The sequence below is a fragment of the Lissotriton vulgaris genome, chromosome 1_1 (assembly GCF_964263255.1).
Source record: "Lissotriton vulgaris chromosome 1_1, aLisVul1.2, whole genome shotgun sequence".
Taxonomy (NCBI): domain Eukaryota; kingdom Metazoa; phylum Chordata; class Amphibia; order Caudata; family Salamandridae; genus Lissotriton; species Lissotriton vulgaris.
The window spans coordinates 2,021,121,642-2,021,148,862 of record NC_141685.1 but is presented as its reverse complement, the minus strand read 5'-3'; the positions used below and the strand labels follow the sequence as shown (position 1 = coordinate 2,021,148,862).

The 27,221-nt window shown below is 49.1% G+C and overlaps 1 protein-coding gene across 1 annotated transcript in view; it reads left to right on the top strand.

The window, feature by feature from the left end:
• Positions 1-27,221, top strand: part of STK38L (serine/threonine kinase 38 like) — a 339,803-nt gene that overhangs the window by 133,689 nt on the left and 178,893 nt on the right. Inside the window, exon 7 of the mRNA XM_086920198.1 lies at positions 667-769. Coding sequence (XP_086776324.1) covers positions 667-769 — 103 coding nt within the window. The remainder of the gene's footprint in view (positions 1-666; positions 770-27,221) is intronic.

The following is a 27,221-nucleotide window of genomic DNA, read 5'->3' as shown; positions in this document are numbered from 1 at the left end:
AAAATCTGAATAAAAAGCCTGATGAAAAACAGCAGTAGGTTTGCACCTGTCTGTAAGTGAAGTCTACATTAGTCAGGCTGGCAACATTGAACTCAGTAGTGGTAGGCTGACATGCAGTCTGAAATCACAACAATTCTAAGCTGTTAGCCGGTGAAAACAAAATTAGATGTAAAAAGGCAATTCAGCCCCATCAGGTAAGCGCTGGGCTCATTGTACCATTATGGAACATGGACATTTTACTGACTGTTACTTTTTAAGTAGAGCTTTATAAAGGCTCAAACTGATAACTGGAGCCCTCCACTGTTATTGCTGTGGCCAAAGAGAAATGTCAGGGATACTCACAGCAACCTACATTTCCCATGATTGAGACTACGTCTAGAATTACTGTCTAGTCTCCTAATTGATGACACTGTGAACATTGTGTTGATATTACAGACCGATTGTTGATTGGCATTTTCCTGTAACATGCTTGGTTTTAAAGGTTTGCTCTCGGCCTTGAATGGATACAGAATGTCCTCATGATGGATTAGTCACTGTAGAAGCTGATGTTGATATCACCCACTAGAACAATAGGATTAGAACTGTCCTATGCAGATCATTTCCATTCTAATGAAATTCCTTCGAGCATTATTCATTGCATTTTGGTCTTTTTTTTGCCTTCTACAGGGCCATGTAAAACTGTCTGATTTTGGATTGTGCACAGGACTAAAGAAAGCCCACCGAACAGAATTCTACAGGAACCCTACACACAACCCTCCAAGTGATTTCAGTAAGTTTCATTTGTTACTTTTGCAATAACTAATAATTGCAACGCTGAAAGCTTTTATGTATATTACCTTGACATTGCAGGAGTGGTGCAGAGTGGAAATGTATATTTTGTCAAGAAAATAAACCTTTAATATATAAATAATTGAAAATCTTGCATCCAGTCACCTACACGCTGACCTTGTTCATTAAATCTCGTCACTACTTTTTGGCATTGCATTTTGCACTTTGCTTTAACTAGCCACCGAAGCAGTTGTCTGCTCCAACACAACCGTTAAAGGTGCCTTAGATGTAAACATTAGGCCTCATGCCAACTTCCTGCTATTAAATAATGTTGTTTATCTTTTATTGCAGATTGCATTTTCTATTTATTACGCACCGGAGCAGTTGTAGGGACCTAGAGTTTTGACAACTAAAAGTCATCTGGCCTGTCCTTTTAAGGCGGCTCCCGTGACTACCACTTGTAATGCCTTTTTTGTTAAATATAAAAATGTTTAGAACACCTTCTGGCTTGGAACTTTTTAACATTGCACATATTATTGTTAATTATAATGGTTTTAAGTAATCACACAATAAACCTATTATCATTTCACGCATACCCACTGGTCTACTGGGGCTTAGTGAAAGCTATGATTCTATCGGTTTTGTGGTGTATACACAAAGATTGGGAAGAAGGATTCACATTCGATAGAGTGGCACATGACACATTCTCCTGCTTCAACTAATTCTTATGCATGGAGCTCCCACGTGTCTCCAAGATTAGAATACTCTCCCGGGGATATTGGATCACTATGCGCTTTTGCTGGATCTAAGGGGTGTTGAACATAGTCCCTGGAGATTTAGCTCTTGGTGACTGATTATGGTTACATCACTTAAGTTTGATATTGACGAATACTTTCAAACTCAATACGCGCTCTTTAGAGTCTATTCTGATTCTATGGGACACATTTAAGATTATCAGGGGGCAGGCCATGGGGCATATTAGGTGACAACACCACTTCATTGGAGGAGGGGATGCAGCAGCTAAAGCACGAAGCACCGGAATCCAGAGACCTACTATTCCTGTGTAAACTAAATAATGCCGGAGCCCTGTTGCAAGACACCATGTTGAACTCTTCTAGGCAGACATGGTTAGCCTCTAAAAGCAGAATATATGAACATGGGAATAAATTAAGCAAGTTGCTTTATTGGGTGGTTATCAATTAAGTTAAGTGTGTCTTGTCCCACCTATCAAAGATGGCCCTAGTGCCCTCATTGTTGGTAGTAAGCAAGTGGCAAAATCTTTGACCGTATGTTATCAAGCACTTTATGCTGCCCGCGCACATTGGGCAGAGAAAATGCTAAACTGCTCATAACCAATTCCCCTCCCGCCCGTTAAAAGCTGGCCGCCTGCAGAACGCGAGACTTTAGAGCTGCCTCTGACTCTATCTTATGTCACTGAAGTTATCACACATGTCCAACGGGGGTGAACACTGGGCCTTAATTGCCTTCCTATGGCATTTCTCCCTAATGTCTCGTTGATTTTAACCCCACATTTACATGAATTCTTTACTAAAGCAATCGGTCTGTCTGCCCTATGATCGGGAAGGTGCTTCCTTTGTGGTCCTCCCTAAATCTGAGAAACCCATGTACCAACGCTCTTCTTACCACCTGATCTCCCTCAGTGTAGAGGCCAAGATCCTCACCAAGGTTCTCGCAAACCGACTGGTCGGGTCACAACATCATTGGTCCACTGAGAGCCAGATTGAAGCACCAGAGACTGTAGAGAGTAGGCTACGTCTCCTACTCAACGGATAGTGAGAGCTGGTGGGCCCCTATGCATTACTTGCATTAGATTTTGAGAAGTATTCAACTCCATTGGGTGGTCCTTCCTTTTCCATGTCCTTTGTTGCATGAATGGGGCATTGATTTTTAGCATGTGGAAACGCTATACTCCCAACCGTTGGCGAAAGTGGGAGTGAAAATTCCTTTCATACCCATTGGCCATTGAGCGGTGGACAAGACAGGGCTGCTCATTGTCCCTGCTCCTCTTTGCTCTAGCTATCGAACCTCTGACTGACTGGATATGCAGGGACGCACTATTTCGGGGGCTGGACCGAGTGTCTCTCCATGCCGATGACATGCTCGTTTGTATTCAGACACCTCACCTAGTATGTCACTGTATTTCTCAACTACAATACAATAAAGCTTCAGGCCTGAGCGTTAACTGAAATAAATCTGCCCTTTTACCTTTGGCACAAGACGTTGAAAGGGCGCTATGGCAACTAAAACTCTGCATCCTGCATTCCAACTTCATGGCGTTAGACCCACATTCAACATGGATGCTTAATATTTTCCCCGTTATAACTAGGAGACCCAGCTCGTGGGTGTCAACAGATGTGTATTCGGAGACAGACAACCCTACATACTGATTAGAATTTGACATTTTTCATACTACAAGCCCACTGCCCCTTCTCCATCACACCAAACTCTGTCCTGAGGTAGATTGTGGCATCAGAGACTGATGCAGAAACACCCTCTTTTTGGTGTACTAGCTCTGTGGCAGTGGAAGGGGCACCTGACTATAGGAAATGGGATTTTTTCAGCATTGTGCTTTTTATAGGTTCACATGTTTGAATCTTCCCCTTTGTCATGATGGGAGTCCCATGATAATAGTAAATAATAGCAGTGCTAACGCATTAGCCTTAATCGCCATTGAAAGCAATTGTATTTAGCAACCTGTTTCCATTGTTTTAAAACATCCAAACTTCAGCTAATCAGAGTAGAGACCCTAGAGTATTCATTCCTTGTAGAGCCACCATACCTCAGATTTCATACCACACATGAGTTAGGGAGTCTGCCTGAGTTAGTATTTCAATATTACACTTTTGACCTCTAGCTTCCAGCAATCATTTCATCACCTATTAACATTTAAGGTACCTATGGAGTGCATGTTCCACTATATTCACACAGAATGCCAGCCCAAAAGAGGGCTGTTTATGCCCTGCAAGATATGTGGACAAAGCAGACTGTTCTCTGAGGATCCTCATTAGGAGTGTCTGTTTGTAGGACGTTGGCTCTGTATATACCATACCAAAGTGAGGTATAGTGTGCACAGAGTCCAGTGGATCCCCAAAGGTAGGAAGAGGCCTCAAGTAGACAATACCTTACTCTCTATTTGTGGTAATGTGGGCTAGGAGTAAGGCTTTATCAGATGGTAGTGTTAAGCATTTATTGTACACACTCAGGCAAGAAATGTCACACACTCAGACTGAACTCAGACCAATTATTTAGTTGTATTTTATTTCTAGAACCACGCCAGGCCTGGTGCAGGTAAGTGAAATAATACTTTTCAAAAACAATACAGTTGAATGCATTTGTATGCACATGTTAGGTTGGTCAATTATTTATAAACAGTTGATTACTTTTCAGTTAGTTTGCAGGAACTGTATGATTACTTTTTAGGTCTCGGCCTGATCCAGCGCATGCGCTGATCTGACCGAGACTTTAGAGGCTGCTTTTAAAAGTGCTACCAAAGCGGCGACCTGCTTGCTAGAACGTGCCCAAGAGCGCGCGCGCGTGCGCATAATAGCAAGCTGGTGGCCCGCAAGGTAGCACTAGCGTTGTTTTTTTCTCATTCGGCCGTGCTGCGTTACTTTTATGTCCACATGGCCTCTCCTTTATGCTTTCCCTTGTTTCATACTGCACTTGAACCCACAATTGTTGTTGCCTCTAAACTGTCTAATTGAAAGTAGGTAATATTTCCCTAATTATCAGTAATTCGCAGGCATTCACGTGCATTCCTCGCATCGCTGTTCTTGAGCGTGCGCTTTAACGCTCCTCCCCCTCCCCCAACTCAGAGCGTTTCTCACAGCCGGACCTTTTCACCTTGCCGAGCCCTCTCCCATGTGTTCTCAGGGGTAGGTCTTTATTGTAAGGGGTTCGGGTCGCGTCGCTATGTAAGCTGTCCCCCACCATCTCCTCTGCTTCCTTTGATGCCCCTATTTGACTTGCACTTTACATGCAGATTAAACAACCGCCTCTGGCCCGGGAGACGCAAGAGCACTTAAATTGACTTCACCAGGCGCCGAGTCCATCGACGTCACCACCAGCCACGTCCCATGGAGAGAGTTTCGGTGGGGCGCAGAGTCGAGGAGGGGCAGGGTGGGGGGGTGCTAAAAACTGGAGTTTGGATAATTGAAGGTAAGTAAACAATTTAATTAATAAAACGAATTTCGTAGCGCGCCCTGCATTGCAAAATGGGATCAGGGTGCGCTACGAAATGTGTTTACTTACCTTCAATTATCCATACTCCAGTTTTTAGCACCCCCCACCCTGCCCCTCCCCGCCTCTCCGCCCCACCGAAACTCCCTCCACGGGCCGTGGCTGGTCACCACCAAGCCGCTCCGGGATTGGCGCCAGCTCTGAGGGTTACCCAGGCAACGGGGGGGCTTGTTTTTCATGACCACAGATCCAGGAAGAGCCACGCACCCTGTGAGCAGCTGAAGAAAAGCAGAAATGAAACTAAAACCACCAGCTGGGGCTGTAAAATCACACAACAGCCAGTCATCGGCAAGCAGTCCGAAGCTTCCGTCTTCGCGGTGAGTCTGCCCCATACTTTACATTGCAGTGCGTCACAATAGATTACAGTGGGCTCACAGGAACACACCACACAGGCCGAGCAATATACTTCATATGTTTGTAAGTGGGACTTAACCCCTAAATGTATTTTTTCTTTGCCTCAGTGCTTGTTTTCTTTTTTTCTTTTTGTTTTCTTTTCTTTATCCCCTGTCCCTCCTCCACTCAGGCCCCATGTCTCTTGCCCCCGGTACCCTTGGCACCGTCGGTTTTACCCATTTCAAGTCTCCTCTTCGTCCCTCGGGTTTCCAGTCCCCGTTTCCCTGGCACTGCCTGTTATACTTATCTCCTGCCCCCACCCTGTCTCTGTACCCCCGGCACGGTCTGTTTTTAATGTCTCTGTATCACCTGCCCTCTCCTCCAGTCAGCACCCACATATTTTGTCCCAGTTTCCCCAGCACTATGTTATCTATTGACCGATTCGCGTCTCTTGTCTACTGCCCCTGGTACGATTTATTTTAACTGTGTCCCGTCCCTACCTTCGGTGAATTTCTGTGTCTTCTGCACCTGAAACTGCCTGTTCCCCTCTCGCTCTCTCCGTCTCTGTACTCTCGGTTTTGTTACCTGTTGAGCCGTGTGAAATATCTGCTCCAGCCTGCACCCTCCCTGCTCTCTCTATCAGCACGCTGACTACTGATGAGCGCACCAGTTATTAAAATGTGAAATTTATCAGCAACGCTATGTATACATTGTTGTGTTCCTCAAAGACATTTATCTTTTTATCATCCAGTGTAGTCTTCCCTGCTAGGATCAACAGAGCAGCTTTGTGTTACAGTAATTAGTTACACCATGAACTGGTTTCCAGAATAGTAACCTTATTTATGAATTTATAAAGCCGATTATCTACTTCAAATAAATCATGGAACCAGGGAGACATCAGTGATGATTTAATGGAAAGGAAGTGTCTCAGTAATGCTGCATTTAGAAACCGACATTAACTTTGGTCGGGCTTTTATTACTGTGTTTTCAGACTGTTGTTGCAGCACATTCTTTCATCCACCAGTGAGGTTTAAAGGACACTCCACAACCACAGTGGCCTCCGTACCTCTACGGCAATAAGTCAGGCATTATTGCTCTTGTATAATGCCTGCCCTTCAGAAGTTTCTTTTCGAACCAAACATAACTGTTCCTTTAAATATTTTACTGAACAGTGTTTTTAATGATAAGCAGCAGTTTCAGAAGTCCTACAAATTGCCATACTCTCAAAGTACTTCTCGAGAGCGGGCTCTTGGTTTTGGTGGAGTGGCGAGAGGGTTGCTTTTTAACGTTCTTTTGTTTGCCTGAATGTTATGGCAGTGTTTTGAATTTTAGTTTGAAAGAACTGTGAGCAACATTAAGGATCAATGGGAAATCTCCGGTAACAGCCTTGAAGACTTGGGTTATTTGACTCGATTTCCGAACTCTTTGAGCTATATTTCTGGTTTAATTGACACCTCTGAGCTGTACCATTTTAGTTTAAGAAATAATGGAGGACACGTACAGTTATGTAGTGTAATCTAATTAAGAACGCACTTCATGTCTTAATAATAGCTAGACTGATCATACTCATCACACTCACCAAATCCATTGTAGGTTTAATTTCATATTGGCTACTGCACTAGTCTGTTAGCTAGTTGCCTGTTATTTTTTTTCTTTCCCCTCACACATATTACAGTCCGCGCCCTTTTCTGTTCACCTCAGCACACTCTCGCTCGCTCTCTCTCTCTTCACCACTCACGCCTCATCCCTTGCCACATTCATCCTCCTTGTCACCTTTCTCTCTCAAGCGCTCTCTTTCCAGTTTCCCCGAGTACAGCCTGCTTTTTTTTACTGAACCCCCAAACCCCCTCCTCTGAGTGAATAATTTATGTTGCATTTTGTCTTGCTGCTCTCATTATGCTCTGATGAGGGAGGGCTGAGCCCATGATGTGCCTGGGCGGGAAGTGATGGGAAGCATACGCTCTAAGATTGTCCGCACTGCCCGAAGGCCAGACTGTACAGCTCCCCATCTTGGTTATTTCAGCACTTCAGTGCTTTCATGCAGTGTTGACGTTAATTATTCCAGCACTTCCATATGCAATATTGTCCTGCATTGCTGTACTGTAATGGGCTGCAGTGCTTTCATGCAGTGCAATACTCCCATACATCACCGTGATTTATACTGTGGCCATTTATCCCCCCCCTATATACATTCCTGAGGCATTTATTTATTTATGACATTTATTGAGCGCGCGGCTACCCCCAACGGGGGTGTCCTGGCGCTGAGGACTGCTAACGGGAGAGACTCATGGATTAGCAGCTGGAAAATAAAAATGTCTTCAGTTTGCACCTGAATTGTGATTCGGTGTCAATCAGATGAAGACTGATAGGTTGGGAATTCCAAAGTTTAGATACCACCACCGCAAATGCTCTACCACCTTTTCTAGCTAGGCGGAATCTGGGAGGGAGCAGGAGACTGAGGTGGTTGATCTAAGAGCCCGTGATGATTGGACTATCTTCAACCTATGTCTGAGGTATCTGGGGCCTTGAAGACAAGTACAAGGGCCTTAAATTTGATGCGCGCGGTGATGGGGAGCCAGTGAAGCTTCCTTAAGTAAGGAGAGATGGAATACCGGTAGGGGACCTTACAAATCAGCCTGGCTGCAGCGTTCTACACGATCTGCAGTCTGTGAAGGAGGTAGACTGGGAGTCCTACATACAAACTGTTCGTGTAGTCCAAATGCGAGGTGACCAGGGCATGCGTCACTGTCTTCATTGACTCAGTGGGGATAAAAGGAGAGATCTTTCTTATCATGTGAAGTTTGCCAAAGCATGCAGAGGTAACTTTCATGATCTGGGTTCTGTAGGATAGTTTGTTGTCAATTTGGACACCGAGATTGCGTGCCACTTTGACCGGGGAAGGGTGAGGATTCAGTTTCGCGGGCCACAAAGTAACAGGTAACAAGGGGGTCGCTTGATTAAAGAACAATACCTCCGTTTTATCGGTGTTAAGTTTTAGTGTGTTGAGTCATCCAGGCTATGATATTGGATAGACAGGTTTTAAAATTTTCTAATCCAAGGGGCGAGTGGTCTCTGAAGGAAAAAATGAACTGAGTATCTTCAGCGTAAGAGACCACTCTAACCCCGAATGTCTCTATCACCTTTGCCAAGGGTGCGAGAGAAACATTAAAAAAAAGGACTGAGGGCAGATCCTTGTGGCACGCCACAGCCGAGTGTTTTTTTATCTTTAGACCAGAACGGTCGGCACCAGACTTGTTGTGTATGGTCCGTTAAGAAGGAGGTAATCCAGGCCAGCGGGGTATCACAGATCCCCATCTTGAGGAGCCTGTCCAGCAGAATGGAGTGGGAGACCGTGTCGAAGGCTGCGGACAGGTCAAGGAGCACAAGCATGGCTACCTCTCCCCTGTCCCTCTCCCGCACGGTCTCCGTGAACTCCAATAATGCTGTCTCGGTGCTATACCTGGTCCTAAATCCGGATTGTGAATCGTATAGGAGTTCATTCGACTCTAGATAGTCCGAAAGTTGTTCTTGGACAATTTTTCCAGGATTTTAGCTGGTTTGGGGAGCAATGATATCGGGCGATAGTTGCAGAACACAGCTGGAATGGACTCCGGTTTTTTCAAGAGGGGGATGAGAATGGCCTGTTTCCATGTCTCCGGGAACTGACCCGATAAGAGGGAGGCGTTCCATAGTGTTGCCAGGGGTTGTACAATCGCTGGTGCCACTGTTGTAAACACGAGGGCGGGCATGGGATCTAATGGCGAACCCGATTTACATAGCTGTATTTTTTCCAAACTCCACGTCCAAAGAGATCGGTTTGAACGCACACAGCCTCATGTCCCTGGCATGAGAAGGAATGGGGGTGCAGATTTTATGTCCGATTTATTCGCTGCATCAAATGAGGCACAGATGTCGGTGACTTTCTCGTTTAAGAAATCCGACAGTCCATCGCAGAGCTCTTGGCAGAGCAAGTCTGCCATTGTGCAGGGTGCATTACCCTTGATGCATACTTAATTGTCAAAAGCAGGCATCTTCAGACTACAAGAACTAGTTATGTTTGAGATGTCAGTGTGCTCTCAAAACGTAATGTGGGAGGAAAATTCATGCTAAATCATCTAACATATTACACAAACGATGTAACTAATTTTATTTCGAAACACTAGGTGTCATATGAATATTTAGACTAAAGCTATACATCAGAACGTAGCATACAGGCAGCACATATTGTTATGCATTAATTGACATATGAAGATCAAAGTAAGCAACAGTTGAAAAAAAAACAACATATGAGACCATATCGTCCATGGAGGAATGATGGACAGGTGCACAATATGGTGTGCATCTGATCAAATAATGCAAAACCCATGACACCTTGGAATTATAGTGGGTGTTAGTAATTACATGAATATTTATATATGTACTAGAGGTGATTACATATGATTTACTTTTATAAATGATCAAGCAAGGCAGTAGTGATATTCCAAGATCATCCATGCTGAAGGTACACCATTTAGTGCAAAAACAGGACCTCACAGTAAACGGCAAGGGAAAAGGCGGGAATGGCCTCTCCCTTTTCCATGAGTATAATCCTGTTCTGAAGAATGTTGCACGTGCGTACTCAGAGCAACATACGTGGCCCATAAAGTAGATACTAACAGCATGGTACTACATCAGTGGGTAGGAAAAGGGATTGTTTCAAAGTATGCCAAGGACCAACCTAAAGAATATTGACTTGGAAAGGAGTTTGACTCCAAGAAAAGGGTTGCCTCGAAGTGAGGAAGGCCACTTGCAAAGATTGACAGAAACCACCATGTTGGTATAATATTCATAAACTATAAACCAAAACACAATACCAGTATTGCCAACTTAATTACACTTGGACCACGGATGATCACTCGAATCGCTGACTGAAACAGTGACTCTCGGAGAACAGTTTTTTCCGAAATGAATCAAAATGTTTTTAATTTTTATATCACATATACCATATCAATGGGCAATTTTCTATTTACAGCATATATTTTTGAAAAACAACAAGGGGTCATCGAAACACGTAGACCTCCTCTATCCAGCATTAGGAATTGTTGATTTACTCTCAAACACATGAAAATTGTTTAGTTGTTTGTTCCAATGCGTTGTTTTTCAAAAATATATGCTGTAAATAGAATCTTTTGAATGTGTATATATGTATATTTATTTGTGTGTTGTCCCGTATGAAAGTTGAATGCAAGTTGTCAATTTGTCTAAAAAGTGTCTTTTGTACTCGTTTTCATTATTTGTTGTTTTGACATACTTCTGTGGAGCTATCCAAATGTTTATCTAAAAAACAAAAATTGCCCATTGATATGGTATATGTGATATAAAAATTAAAAACATTTATTCCACGCCATTCTCTTTGACCACCTCCACTACCCAAACAACCTCCCACACCCCCACCAGCACCTCCTGATTCTGGACAGGTCAGTCCATACTTTTTCCGACCCAATGAGCTTTTATGAGCTGCTGGATCTCTATGATGAACACCTAGTTCCTAGATAAGGGGTTAAGTTCTGGGAGGACTATGCAGTTGATTCTCCAGGCAATCAAAACAAGAGACCTTTCCTGCCGAACAGTCGCCACCTGACAACACCACGCCTACCACATAGTGATTCAGAGGGCTGTCCAGCCCCCATGCAGACCCCTTCCATAACTAAAACAGTGGTGCAGTTCCTTCCCATGCTGAAAGGCGTGTTCAAGACCACCCCAGGCAACTTCAGGCAAAGGTTTTCACGCCTAGAGAAAAACTCAACGCCTTTCATTCTGACCCACCATACATCCGCTATCCAGTTCTTTCAGACTTCCTTGTTGTGCACACAATATGGAAACAAACTATTATGCAGGCTTCAGGTGACCCCTCACCCCACCAGAGAAGGAGAGCAAGCATATGGTGGTGGGGACTGCCACCTATTGGCACTTCTCCCTTTTTTTGGGCCTCTTATTCCATTGCAAAGATGATGGACAAGGTACTGAAACCTTTCCAACACTCGCCCCCAGTAAAGAGATCTGGGTTAAATCCATTGTTCTTTTACTAACCATGACACCCCAGCTTGGACCGAGCCATATGCAAATCAGTCTTGAACCTGCTCCCCATACGAACAGTCCAACACAAACTGCCAGACCAGGTCCTTCCTGGACCAGACACAAGCATTCTGGGACTTGTTTCAGGGTATCACCCCCTCATCAGACAGGTTAGCTTTAATCCAGTGGCAAAGTAAGCAAGAGACCCTTTTATTCCATTACAGTATGTATAATTGGGAGGAGGTGGAAGAGTTGATAAAGCACCTCCTTGAAGAGGCTTCAAGGGTTTATGGTTCGGGGAAAAGGTTATCTTTAACACCAGCATACTTCACTGCCCTTGATGCACAAGATACTGCTTTAAGACACATCAACACAAGGGTCCTCCTGTAATGCCATGCCTGGCTATGCACCATGGGGTTCAGGCCAGAGGTGCATCAGCACGTTCTCAACCACCTGTTTGACAGTGAGCATCCCTTTGTTGCGCAGGTTGAGAAATGCTTGAGAAAATGTAAAGAAATGACACGGAGACCGCCAAGTCTAATGGTGCCCTCTAGGGCATTACCCCAAACACTTTGTTTTGGAGAAAACCACTGCAGCCAGTCAGGTGCAAATTTAGCCATGCCTAACGGAGTCCTTTCAGGCTATACTAGGGGGAGGTTACTGGGGCAAAGGTAGAGATGGCTCCTTCAGAGATGTCTTCACCTCCAAACAGTGACTTGCCATTAGTCCTCCCGATCACACAATACCTCTTGGGTGGAGATTAGATGATTTTCTTCCCAGTTCAGAGGCAAACCTCTCTAAGTAGTGGGTCCTCCTAGTGGTAAAGCATCCTCAACAGCTGCTATGTTATCTGCTGATACCACCTCCAGCTTCTGAAGTGCTGCCAACACTCTTTGTGAAAAGCACCCTTGAACCAGTGCCTCCAAATCAGTCAGGCCAAAGAGTGTTCTGCCAGTACTTTCTGATTACCAGAAAGGTCAATTCCCTTCAGCTGGTCCTTGACCTCCGGCCTCCTATAATGCTACATCCTGTTGAAGTCTTTTCCACATGACCAGCCTCTAGGACATCATCCTGCTTCTCCGACAAAGCTACCTGGCCTCCCCATCATTACCTTCACTTTGTGTAAGTGGGCAATACTACCAGTTCAAACTTCTGTCCTTTGGGGTCCCAGCAGTCCCATGGGTGGTTTCAAAAGTTCATTGAGGCAGTGGCCACATATCAGGGCAGAAATTCCATCCATGTCTTCTTGCACTTAGATGACTCGCTGATAAATAGGAGCAGCAGGCAACAATGCGTAACACACACTCGAACTTTTGGGTCCCTGCCCCACAGTTTACAGTTCACTGTCATAAAGTCCCATCTTGAACTTTAGCAGATCCAGCCTTTCCTGGACTCCATTCCAAATCACGGTTACAGGGACTCCTTCCCCTATAGGCAGAAGGGGATGGCACTGCAGCTACTGCTCCCTCTTTTTCAGACTTGACATCTTCTTACCGTAAGGATGCTTATGAAACTGTTGTGCAAAGTTGTCGGCGTCGTGAGCGCCGGGATGACGTCGTCGGAGTACTTAGACGGCGCCCATGCGCGCTGACGTCAGTTCTTCTTTTTTCCGCGCCAGCTAGCGCAGATCCGGAAGAAGCTCTACCCCCAGTCAATTTTTGACTGAAAATTTTTGATCCTTTTGATCTCTCTCTTTTTGTCGATTACTCGACTATCGGTGCCAGGGATGCCCGGGTTCAAGCCTTGTTCGAAGTGCGGTCGACTCATGTCGGTCACGGACCCCCATCGCCGGTGCCTGAAGTGCTTAGGCCTCGACCACGACGATCGATCCTGCTCCGACTGCCGGGCCCTGACGTCGAAGGCTAGGCGGGAGCGGTCCCGCAAGCGTCTCGAGCTGAGGCAGTCGGCCCCGCGCCGCTCCAGGTCCCGGTCCTGGTCCCACGGGAGGTCGAGGGACAGGTCGCGAGGTCGGAGTCATCGACGCTCCGGAAGTGGACACCGATCGTCTGGTTCCAAGTCCTCAGGTAAGAGGCATGAGAGGTCGGAGCGACGTCATCGATCCTCCGACCCGCCCCGACGCTCGCACGATGCGGCCGGGGACTCGGGCGACACCGCCTGTTGTGAAGTCAGCATACCAGTAGTTGGGTGTGGGCGGAGCCAGGGGGTCAGAGGAAGAGGAGGAGCGGACTTAGGAAGTGGGCAGTTAGAGTAGGGACACCGAGTAAGCAGGCTGTACTAAATAAAGCTCTTGAATCTAAAATCAAGGTGTTTGTGATTATTGGTAGCTGGACGCTACAGCTGGCGACGAGGGTGGGATCTGGCACATCTGCCACCCACAGAACCCTGAAGGAGTGCCCTGTCCCGAGCAGCGTGAGAAAAGGAAGAAACGCTGCCGTGGGAAGCGAGGCTGCCGCCTAGATTGAGAGGCCAGCAGCACATGCCCTGCTCCACAGTTAGGCCACTGTGTAGAGCACAGAAGGAGCGGAAAACAAGAAGCGCTGGAGCACTGAGAAGAGGTGCGTCCGATCGCGCCAAAAACGCGACTCACCCAATGCGTGCAAGTTGGCACGCGCTGAACGAGCAGAGGTCGGGAGCTCACCCCGACTCTGCCTACCGCAATAATCCACGAAGGAGTGCCCCCTGATGCTGCCTGGTGCCCTCGGGAAAGCCCTGCTGATCAGCGCTATCGAGCGCCAGAAAGACAGAGTTGGAGCGATACACGACATCGGGACCTCACCCCCGATGCGTGGGACTCAGCAAGTTATCGCCAATTGAGTGCGGGACCCAGAGAGACAAAGTGGGAGCCCATCCCCACCTTACCTGAAACTCCGCGGCGGGGAAAGCTGTGTGGAGCGCTGAGCTAGCGTGAAGCTCCGTGCCTGGCCGGTGTTCGCGCGCTGGCGGTGATCACGCCAGATGCGTGAGGAAGCGGAGATGTGGTAGCGACGTCGGGAGCTCACCCCGGTCCTACCCGCTGAGAAGACATCCTGATCCTGGAAACGAGGGCCCGACCTCCTGCGTGGACCTTGCCCGACCGGTGAGTGTCTGAAGTTACCGGTGGTTGAATGCCCGGTGCAGGAGCCAAATCTCGTGGGAAACGAGATTTCAAGCGCGGCGGCCATCTTAGAGTCAGGCAGCTGGAAGGACATCCCTGTGAAATTTAGCGGCGGCCATCTTTAAGTCAGGCGAACAGTGGGAATAAGCATTGACAAAGGACAAACATTGGCAAAGACCAAACAACCATTGGCAAAGGCAACAGACGTCCAAACAAGCACTGGCGACTACAAGAAACAAGCATTGGCAAAATAAACAAACACTGGCGACTACAAGAGACAAACTTTGGCAAAATAAATAAGCACTGGCGACTACAAGAAACAAGCATTGGTACATGCCAGTAAACAAGCATTGCTACATGCAAATCAACGAGCATTGGTGCATGCAAAGGCAAGTGAAGCAAGCATTAGTGACTAACAATACAAACATTGACCCATGCAAACAAACATTGGCAAATGCAAGTGAAGAATAAACAGACATTGGCACCTGTAAGAGGAAGCAAGCATTGGTGACGGCAACAGTACAAACATTGACGCATGCAAACAAGCGTTGGTGCATGCAAGTGGATATTAATAAAGTGCCGAAAAGACGACAAACCAGCCCATGCAAATGCAAGAAGCAATCTAAGAAGACGAGCATTGGTAAAGGAAAGTCACCAAGCATTGGTGCCTGTAAGGGCAAGCATTGGCCCAGAGCGAACAAACATTGATACATGCAAACAAACAAGCACTGACACGTGCAAATCAACAAACGGAAGCAGCGTTGACAGTGACCAAACTAACACGAGGGAAGACAAGTAAGCAAGCACTGGTGCAGGCAAACAACCACGTGTTGGTGCGTACAACTCAACAAGCCTTGGTATGTGCCACTAAACAAATGCTGGTAAATGCAAAAGCAGTAAGCGAGGACAACGACACGTGGACAACATTGCACGAATCTTGGCAACCAACCAGAGTAAACACATGCTAACGCGAGAGTGTATCAATCAACAAGCACGAGCAACCACAAGAGTGCCTCAACGAACAAGCAGCGACAAAACTAAGGTCAGCACGGGTGGAAACACGAACAGTGGGATACGCAAGTGACTGTGCAGTGGCGAACGTCAGGAAGTAACGCGCGTCCGTCAAATAGAGGAGGCCACAAACAAATATAAACCACGACAAAGCATAAGTGATTACTCCTGAATCAGCAACAAGCACGAGCCAATGCGCATGTGGGGCAGCCAATGACCACACACAACAAGCAAGGGAAATCCAAGGCAACATGGACAGCACAAGGTCCCGCGTCTACGACCGGTCAGGACTTCCTTCTCTCAGGGCGGGAGGAGACGTAAATCAATGCTTCACTCCACATCTTGAAGTATCGCCCCCAGTGGCACAGAGCGACGATTGGATTGAGGACCTCAAACGGCACTGGTGGCTGGAAGCATTGGATGATTTCTTGAAAGCCAACGGTGAGCAAAGGGAAAGAAAATGTCTACTGTTACTCCTCCGTCTGGTGGGTCCCGGGGGCCGATGCCCAATTAGAACATTTTCCAAGGAAGAAGCAGACACTTATGACAAACTCCAAGAGGAACTCCATGCCCATCTCAATGCACAGGCAGAGGTAGATCACAATCGCATGGTCTTCAACACGGCACGGCAGGAACCAGGCGAACCATTGCCGCATTTCATCATTCGGTTGCAAAGTCTGGTTCAAGGCTGTCATTTCAACACGTTTACGAATGAGGATGCCGTTCGGCTCAGAATAATCGAAGGCTGTGAAAACCCCGAAACAAGCCGCAAGATACTTAGAGGACATTGGTCGCTAAATGAAATTATCAAGAAAGCTGAAATTGGGATGCACGTCCATACAAGAGGCAAATGGAGGGATGTGCATCTGAGTACAAAACTTCGAAATACCTGGGAAGTGAGAACCCAGAATTCCAACAACCACAAAAAGAGAGAGAGAGAAGGCAGGCCAGAGAAAAGACAAAAAAGACAGCGGAGGAGGCACAGTAACATGGAATGCTCAGAGTCAGACTACTCAGCGTCTGGCCACTCGGAGAGAACCAAAGAATACTCGGAGTCACCCCAGAATCATCCGTCCTCCAGGAGTCCCTCAAGAAGTCAGTCACCGCACAACACACGTCACTCTGACAAAGAGGGAGCGTCCAGTGGGACAGACTGCACTCCTGGGCAAAACGACAGTCTGCACAACCAGTGGGGGAGAGAGACAAACAATAGGAGGAGCGGCAGTGATCAAGACAGGAAATCGACGTTGGAACATCAATCACCAAGGGGCAAAGATAAGCCCGAGGAAACAGCTAGCAGAAGGATGCACCCCCCACCGATCAGAGACACTAGATCACCAAACAAATGGAGAGGAAAAGACCCACACAGTCATGGGCCTCAAAGCATCCCTGGGCCCCGCGACAACGTAGAAACAGAGCGTGGATGGATAACATCAGACGAGGAGAACGAAGAGACAACCGCCTGGGATCAAGCGCAAGGAACAAGCGCGGAATCTTCAAACAGTCTCCCAAATGAGACAACCGTGAAAATGTTACGACACCGACACACGAAGAAGCCTTGCAAAGGCAATTCCGAGACGGAAAGCAGCTTGTCACGGACTACCCGGTTCCGAAGACCACCGGGTAAGACATTCCCAAAGGAGCACCCCTCTGATTCAGAGAGCATGTCGGTCCGATCCTTTGAATCAGGAGAATCGTGGTCCCGACAACGACCACACGCAACATTTTTAAAGAAACATCATCATCGGGAAGTGAGTGAGGACCCCTCTGACTTAGATAACATCTCGGTCCGATCTGTTGAGTCGACAGAATCGTGGTCCCGACAACGGCCATGGCGCCAAGCACCTGAACACATCAGCGAGCCAAGGGACACTTTTCCCGTTCAGAACAACGCGTCTAGCCCCAATGACAATGCACACTCGATTACTCCACCAGACAACCTGCCACATCGAGCACAAGTGCCTTACGACGCAAAGACTAAACCGTCCCCCCGGGTAGGGGCAGAAAGGCTGACTCGAAGGTCCTGGTCCTGGTCCCACAAAGGGGAAACAGACATCGTGGCCAGTAGCACTCAAATAAGGATGGACCAACCAGTTGATCCGCAAAGGAAGTCGGGCCCGCCTGGAGAGCCAAGTCATCATCAGACAAGAACGAAACACACAACTATCCAGCCGGTTCCAAAGTTTGTTTGGATCAGGTGCGAGCAGGAGTGGGAGAAGCAACCCGAGGCAACCACTCGATCTCCGAGTCATGCCAAGATGGCCTCCCCAAGTCATACTCCACCGGCTGGCATCCCAGACTCGAAACAGGAAGACAGTGTTGATCTCGACCTGACAAGGCAAAATGAAGCGACAACACATACAGATACTAGGAAGGGAACTAAAGTAACCTCCCCGTGGAAAAGAGGCCGAGCGTCAAGTGAGCGAGAGTCACAATGGGGGACAGACTGCCGATATCAAACTGAGCTCACCGGAGGCACCCCAGACATTGAAGGCCCCATCCCTCCAGACATCCACAACAGAGCTTGTCTAGTCAAAGACGAACCATTGGCGAATACTTATCACGACATACGTCCATCCCAGAGACTGATAGTGGAGATGGACTGAGAAGTCAGTTTATTTTGTTTGTTTTGTTACAAAGGGGGGAGATGTTGTGAAGTCAGCATACCAGTAGTTGGGTGTGGGCGGAGCCAGGGGGTCAGAGGAAGAGGAGGAGCGGACTTAGGAAGTGGGCAGTTAGAGTAGGGACACCGAGTAAGCAGGCTGTACTAAATAAAGCTCTTGAATCTAAAATCAAGGTGTTTGTGATTATTGGTAGCTGGACGCTACACCGCCCACGTGGCTCCGCGGGAGTCGCAAGCGTCGCCGCCTGCCCCACACCTTCGGGTCCCTGGGCACGGCGCGACGCCGGAGGAGGTCGAGAGGTACCTCATGGCCATGAGGGCCCTCCCTCCTCAGTTGGTTCCTGTGGCGCCTTCGGGCCGATCGGTTCCGTCTGGAGGTCCTTCCGGGTCGGGCGCTTCGGCCCCGACGCCGTCGGGTGCTTCGGCCCCGACGCCGCTGGCGACTTCGGTCTCGGCGCCGCAAGACCTTGCTGGATCTGGCTCCGGATCCGGGACCTCGCCGGTCGACCTTACGACCTCGCCGGCGCATCCCTTCAGGTGTCGTCCCCGGCAGCCGATGTGGTTGCCGCCCCCAATGTCTCCTACGGTCCTACTCAGGCGTCGGAAGGGCGCCGCTGGGCGCCGATTCCGTCGGCCTTTTGAGATTTTTATCTCCACGAGGAGGCCCTGGCTGCTAATCCTGGTCTCCAGGACACAGGTGACGAGGAGCATTGGGAGGGGTCCGAGGACCCTCTGGCACGTGATTGCCAGTCGCAGCAGGACTGGACATATGAGCTTGGGGAGGCCAGTGGTATTGACACTTCGCCAGACACTGGATTTACATCGCCCCCGACTGTGGCTTCGGAGGCGGGTTCTGCTTACAGCGTAGTGTTGACGAAGGCAGCTAAGGCCTTAAACCTTCAGCTCCCCGTCGCGGCCGTGAGGACTAATCTCCTCACTGAGGTCCTCAAACCGCAGTCAGGCTCCGCGGAGCCCCTCCTGCCGTTCAATGAGGCCTTATGTGACGTTCTTCTGGGCACTTGGTCCAAGCCTGCCACAGGCCCCCCTGTGGATAGGAACGTGGCCAGACGCTACCGCCCGGCACCGGGCGACCCATGCTTTTTGTCCACCCATCCCACCCCCGAGAGTCTGGTCATCCAGGCCTCAAACTCCCAAACCGCATTCCCGTCGGCCCCGCCAGACAGGGAATCCAAGAGATATGAACAGTTCGGGAAGAAGGTTTTCTCGTCTGTAAGCTTAGAGCTGCGGTCTGTGAACACCGCCTGTCTCTTGGGCCGCTACACCCACACTCTGTGGGACACGGTTGCGGATGTGCTGCCTAGATGCCCGGAGGAGGTCCAGGCTAAACTCAGCCAAGCCCTTGCGGACGGCCGAGATGCAGCACGCTTTTCTGTCCGGTGTGGGCTGGATACAACGGACTCACTGGGCAGGGCGATGGCAACGACAGTGGCGGTTCGACGCCACGCCTGGTTGAGGTCCGCCAACTTCTCGGCCGATGTCCAGGCTACACTCCTGGACATGCCGTTTGATGGCCGTCGCCTCTTCGGCGACAAGGCAGACCATGCGCTGGAACGTTTCAAGGACTCCAGGGCTACGGCCAAGTCCTTGGGCCTTACGGCCCCACGCCAGCAAACGGGTGCCTTTAGCTCCTTTCGTGGCCACGGAAGGGGCGCCCCACCACGTACCGTCAGCCACACACCGCAAAATGTCCAGCGCGGTGGCGGACGTGGAAACCGTTGTGGCGGCGGTCGGGGCCAGCGGCGAGGCCAGTCCACACCTCCCTCAACAGCACCTGCCTCAAAACCTTCCTAGTCAGAGTTTTCAGGCCCATGTGACGCCTGTGGGAGGCAGGGTTCGCCATCACCTCTCCCACTGGCATACAGTCACTTCGGACAGGTGGGTGCTGCAGATTGTCCGAAGGGGCTACTCCCTCCCCTTCGAGGCATCCCCTCCATCCATGCCACCACAATACCACCGTGTGTCGGGGGATCACTTGCAACTTCTGCAAGAGGAGGTCTCGGCCCTCTTGGCCAAGAGGGCCATCGAGCGCGTTCCTGGGCCAGAAGTAGGGTGTGGTTGTTACTCCCACTACTTTCTGGTGCCCAAGAAGGGCAAAGGGGGCCTACGCCCTATCTTGGACTTGCGGAACGTCAACGGCTTCCTCCGGACGGAGAAGTTCAAGATGCTCACTTTGGCTCAGGTCCTGGCTGCCCTGGACCCAGGAGACTGGATGGTAGCGTTGGACCTGCAGGACGCCTATTTCCACATCCCCGTCCTGCCGGCCCACCGGCGTTACCTGCGGTTCACGGTAGGCCAAGAGCACTTTCAGTTTACCGTGCTCCCCTTCGGCCTTACCAGCGCCCCACGGGTGTTCACGAAGGTGATGGCGGTGGTCGCAGCTCATCTGCGCAGGCAGGGGGTATCCGTCTTCCCCTACCTCGACGACTGGCTGTTGAAGGCGGGCTCGCCCCAGACAGTCGTCAGCCACCTCCAGACTACGGCCGACCTCCTGCACCTGCTGGGGTTCTCCATCAATGTGCCGAAGTCACACCTGTGTCCCTCTCAAAAGCTCCTCTTCATCGGAGCGGTTCTCGACTCGGCGCAGTTTCGGGTTTATCCACCCGAGCAGCGGGTTCGGGATATTCAGGCTCTGGTTTCCATCTTCCAGCCGTTATTCCGAGTCTCGGCCAGGTTGACGCTACGGCTTCTGGGACTGATGGCCTCCTGCATCCTTCTGGTGCGTCACGCCAGGTGGCGGATGCGGGCTCTGCAGTGGGACCTGAAGTTTCAGTGGGCCCAGCATCAGGGCAACCTGTCCGATCATGTCCTGATCTCGGAGGGCACTGCGAGACAACTGCAGTGGTGGCTCACGGACCGCGACTGGGTCAGTGGCAGATCCCTCTCCCTACCCCACCCGGAGCACGTAGTTGTGACGGACGCGTCCCTCCAGGGCTGGGGGGGCCACATGGGAGAGGCGGAGATCAGAGGCCTCTGGTCTCCGGCGGACTCCCGGCTCCATATCAACTTGCTGGAGCTTCGGGCGATTCGTCTAGCACTGAAGGCATTCCTCCCCTCTGTCCGGGGACGAGTAGTGCAAGTGTTCACCGACAACACCACCGCCATGTGGTACTGCAACAAACAGAGCGGGGTGGGGTCGTGGACCCTTTGCCAGGAGGCTCTGCGCCTATGGCAATGGCTGGAACATCAGGGCGTGACCCTGGTGGTTCAACACCTGGCAGGCTCTCTGAATGCCAGGGCGGACGAACTCAGCCGTCGGTGCATGATGGATCACGAATGGCGTCTGAGCTCGGACGTGGCACAAGGTCTCTTTCAGCAGTGGGGAGAGCCTTGGTTAGATCTATTCGCCACAGAAGAGAACGCGCAATGTCATCAGTTCTGCGCGTTGGAATTTCCAAGGCGGCACTCGCTCGGAGACGCTTTTCGTCGCGAGTGGAGCTGCGGTCTGTTGTACGCCTTTCCGCCTATACCACTTCTGCCCAGAGTGCTGAAGAAGATCAGGCGCGACCGGGCCCAGGTTATCCTTGTGGCTCCGGACTGGGCACGAAGATACTGGTATCCCGAGCTACTCAGCATGTCAGTCGATCCCCCGATTCGTCTGCCTCTTCGGGAGGACCTTCTGTCGCAGCAGCAGGGGACGGTCCTGCACCCGAACCTGTCCAGTCTCCACCTACAAGCTTGGAGATTGAGCGGCGGCAGTTGAGGCCATTTGACTTGCCTCCTGAAGTCTGTGATATCATTCTGGCAGCCAGGCGTCCCTCCACAAAGTCGGTATACGCCTGCCGGTGGAACAGATTTGTGGCATGGTGCACAGCAAAGGCTGTGGATCCTCTCTCTGCACCCCTTTCGGAAGTGCTGCTCTTTCTTCTTTCCCTTGCCCAGCAGGGCTCTGCTCTGTGCACTCTTAAAGGGTACCTTTCTGCTCTATCCGCCTTCTTGAGGCTACCAGATCAGCCTTCTTTATTCAAGTCCCCTATTGTGAGTAGATTCCTGAAGGGCATCACACACATGTTCCCTCCTGTTCCCTTCGTGATGCCCCAGTGGGACTTGAATCTTGTTCTCACTTATCTGATGTGTGCTCCCTTTGAGCCACTTCATAACTGTCCTCTTCGTCTCCTTACTCTGAAGACTGCATTCCTGGTTGCCATCACCTCTGCCAGGAGAGTGAGTGAGCTCCAGGCTCTTTCTTCTTCTCCACCTTTCCTGTCTGTTCATCCTGACAAGGTGGTGTTACGTACACGACCTTCCTTTCTGCCCAAGGTTGTCACGGCCTTCCACATCGGGCAGTCCATCACTTTGCCCACCTTCTTTCCGCCTCCGCATCCCTCGAAAGAGGAAGAGAGGCTCCACCGTCTGGATCCAAAACGTGCGCTCTCCTACTACCTAGATCGCACACGCCAATTCCGGGTGGATGACCAACTCTTCGTTGGTTACGTGGGCGCGAAGAAGGGAAAGGCTGTGCACAAGAGGACCATCTCTAGGTGGATCATCTTGTGTATCCAAGCATGTTATTCCATGGCGAGGAAGGAGCCCCCGGCTGGTTTGCGGGCTCACTCCACTCGGGCCACGGCAACGACAACTGCCCTGGGCCGAGGAGTCCCCCTACAGGACATTTGCCAGGCAGCTACGTGGGCCTCGCTGCACACGTTTGCAAGACACTACTGCCTGGACAGTCAAGTCCGGAGGGATGGCTTCTTTGGCCGTTCCGTCCTCCAGGACTTTCTGGTGTGATATTGGTTCGCAGACCCACCACCGGGGTTGGTATTGCTGGGGTATCTATTCTAAGGTAAGGAATCTATCACTAACGTGTCTCTTTCAGATGCACAAGTTACTACTTGTGTAACGATATATCTGTAAGAGACATTAGTTAGTGATAGATTCCTTACCGACCCACCCATCCTCCCCGTTCTGCGAACCGATATCTAGGGTTAAGGTCATCCCCTTTCAGGGCCCTAGTTTCATGGCACCAGTGTTAGTTCTATCATGGCTCTGCGTATCTGGCGCGGAAAAGCTGTGTGTCAGAACTGACGTCAGCGCGCATGGGCGCCGTCTAAGTACTCCGACGACGTCATCCCGGCGCTCACGACGCCGACGACGGACGCGGAGCCGCAGACGACGCCTACCGGCGCGCAGGGGTATTGCTACGCAAAAGTTTCCGGATCCAGTCTGACGCCTGGGGATATTCTAAGGTAAGGAATCTATCACTAACTAATGTCTCTTACAGATATATCGTTACACAAGTAGTAACTTGTGCTGCGGGAGCAATCTTTGAAGCTCCATGCGGCCCAACAGTCGACACCGTTGAGTGTGACTCCTCTGAGATCCCTGTCCTGTTCGAGAAAGAGAAGGTCGCTGGGCCGCTCCAGGAACCTCAAGTCCTCTTCTTCTCACTCGAGGTTCGTTGGACACTCTGGGAAGAGGCACAGAAAGAAGTCCAAACAGACTTCAATTTCACCTAGTCTGTCATACTTCAACGTGACTGGAAAGGAGCATCAACACTCTAGACACGGTTCCGTGGCAACAGGTTAGACTCTCCCATTTCCGGGGCGTCGGAGCGGCCCCCGCTCAAATGAAGGAATCTTACCGGGTCATGCATCGCGTATTTGAGCGGGCCGACCCCTCCGGTGTGCCTTTGGGCCCTGCCACTTCGGAGGAGGCCCCACCAGGTTCTATGCCACCAGATCCGTGTCAACGCTGGTCATGCCAACGCGGCCTTCATCTGCAGTTGATTCAGGCACCAGCCCCATCTTGAGGCCCGAGGATCGAGATCACTTGATGTCGACTCCGGCTGAGCCCAGAGGTTCAGTATCGTTGCCTGTGCATTTTGAGGACGTTTCAAGCATGGATGAGGGTTGGGATGGGTCTATGGACCCTTTAGAACAACAACTAGACAGACGTTTCTGTGGAACAGCTGACTGGTATGAGGATTTTGGGGAAGCCGGTGGACTGAACACATCTCCAGATACTAGTATGCTATCTCCACGTAGTGTAGCTACGGAGGAGGGGGCATCTTATGCCATGGTGGTGAGTAGGGCAGCAGAGGTCCTTATCCTGGAGCTGCCTTCTGTGCAGGTCAGGACTAATGTCTTGACTGAGCTGCTTCAGCCTGGGGCTTCCACATCCAAACCTCTATTGTCCTCTAATAAAGCTCTAACTGATGTCCTTGTAGGCAGTTGGTCCAAGAGTAGCACAGTGGCTCATGTGAACAGGATAATTGCACGCCGCCATCGCCCTGCACCGTGTGATCCAAGGTTTCTCTACCAACACCCTACACCTGAGAGCCTGCTGGTTTATGCCTCAACGTCCCATGGCGTATTCTCTTCCGCGTAGGGAATCCAAGAGGCTGGACGCACTTGGGAAGATGATGTTTACTTCTCCCAGCCTGGCATTGTGGTCTGTGAATTTTGCATGCTTATTGGGCTGTTTCGCACATAACCTTTGCAAAACGGTTGCACAACTGCTGCTACAGGTCCCAGGGGAGGCCCGAGCCTTGCTCTCCCAGGCAGTGAAGGATGTGAGAGGTGCAACAAACTTCACCACTAGGTGTGGCATAGACCCAACTGACTCGCTGGACAGAGAGGTTTTGGCGATGGTGGCCTTGCAGCGCCACGCCTTGCTGAGAACATCTGGCTTCTTGAGTGATGTCTAGGATAACCTCATGGACATACCCTTTGATGTCCAAAAATTGACTCTACCTTGGAGCTCTTCAAGGAATCTCAATCTACGGCCAGATCCTTGGGCCTCTCTGTTACGCCTCATCGCCAGTCTAGCTTTTGCCCCTTTCGTGGCAATGAAAAGGATTTTAAACGCATCAGATTAAAACCGTAGCCAACGTGTTTCGTCCTCTCGGACTTCTTCAGGGCATAAGGTGTTGGTATTCTATCTTGAGTGCTGTATGTCTTGGTTGATCCGTTCCTTAGTGTAAAATTATGGTGGTGACCTTGTGAAGTAAATCTGTTCCAGAACCAGTACATCGAATATTTAGAACATTTTGCAAACACCAGAATTTTATTTTGACTTTTGACCCAGGGCGTAGCACTACAGTTGGTGTTTCCCCATTCTACAACTTAGAATTCCCAGGAGACTTCCCGGCGGCGTGCAAGCCAATTCGGTACCGGCAGTCTCCGAGAATTTTCGACATTGAATAGCAATAACCTTGTTCAGGCGTATTAGCAAGCGTTAAGCCCTAACAATACCGGAATACTTCTTTCAGGTCCAGTAGGACAGGGTGGTCTGCAGGACGACCCCCCAATTTCTGCCCAAGGTTGTCTCGCCTTTCTATATCTACCAAACCATTGAGCTGCCAGTCTTCTTTCCACAACCAGAATCTATAGTGGAAGGGTCCATAAACATACTAGACATTGAAAGGGCGATCATGAACTAAATTGAAACAAGCCAGCTTTTACAAAAGGGTTTAATCTGGTATTACGAAGTGGATTATAAAGTGCATTCAGACTTCTTATGCCAAGGCAAAGTTGCTCTTTCTGTTTACCAAGGGCACACACCACACGCAAACAGGGTGCCACAATGTCTTTCCTCAGTAGCATCCTGCTAGCCTACATCTGTGAAGGTGCCACCTTGAAACACACAAAATTAACAAATGCTACTTTGTGGATATCTAGCCCATCAACAGGCAATGGTGGGACAAGCACAGGACTTATTCCAAATATCTGCATTCCTTGCTAGCTAGCGACTTCTTTGGGAAAGAGTTTTACAGTCTATGCCGAGCTGCGCATGTTAGAAAGGGAAAATGTTACATTTTAATCATCTGTTGATAGCTTGAAGTGCTGTAGGTTCACATTTACCCTCCCTCATCCTGGGAAACGAGGTGATCCAACATGTTTCCCACACTGTCCCTTCACAATGCTCAACGCCAAAATTCTATTTTGGTTCACTGCACTCCACTGACATTACTCACCTGCTGGGTTAAAAAATAATCCGAGGTGAAGTCTTTGTCCTAGTGGATTGTGTGAACTAAGGGAGAAGTTACAAGGTACTTTGTGACGAAACCAACTGCCAAATATGCATCAAACACTAGCTGGCAGGAGTATGCAGAGCATGTGAATCTACAGTGTTCGTAGCTATGAACAGATGGATACAGTCTGAGAAACATATTCCTTTTTAGTCATTCTTATTTCTAGAAACAGTTTTCTGTTTTTTAAAATGTAACTTTATGCAAAAGATTTGCCGGTATAACCTTTCATAGGTGGATTTTAATTACTTGTAGGTATAGAAAAAAATGACAATTAAAAGAAAAAAGTGTACACACATTTTAATATATATATATATATATATATATATATATATATATATATATATACACACACATACACACACACACTTACTTTAGGGGGGGAGTGCTCTAGAGTCCTACTCAAGGTCATGACAATTCAGTACTTATGACTTAAAATCAAGATCCTCTATCACTAGGTAGACCATTCCCAGACTCAGTCACAGGGAACAAGTACTACAGATGTTCTACTACTGGAATAAGGGCTAATATTCAATGATAAAACAGTATAGCTGCTTGAATAGCTCTTCTAAAATGTACTGAAGGACAAACCAGCCTATCTGGTTGCCACACATAGACCTTGAAGTCAATTATCTATTTGAATATACTGCTACCTGGTGGTAGGACCTAGTAATTCTTATTACAATATTAAAAGTAAAAGGTGTTCCTACATGCCGACTTTTCCCAACTTTGGTTCCATAAGGACCTAAAACCCTTCCTGCATCTCTGTGCACGCCTCTAGTCTGTTTCATGCTTTGAACGTTTTAATTTTTCTGGGTTGGCTGCTTTTATACTATCGCTAGTGGACTAGTTTCAGACATGGTGTTTCTGTTGTCTCCCACCAGTCTGAAATTTATGGCACCTGCAATAAAACCATAACACGATGAACTGATTTCAGTGGTTTGCCCATGTGCACTCAGTCCCTTTCTCACTGGGTTCCATAAGATTTGTGACTCATTTGTGTATTAGTCACTGCACATATCAGTTAGTAGGAATACCAACGCAAGCTTCAGTAGCGTCAAAGTTTCAGTTGGCCACTGGTTGTGTCACGTGACCTTCCCACATTGCTTACTGTGGTGCTCCACTTG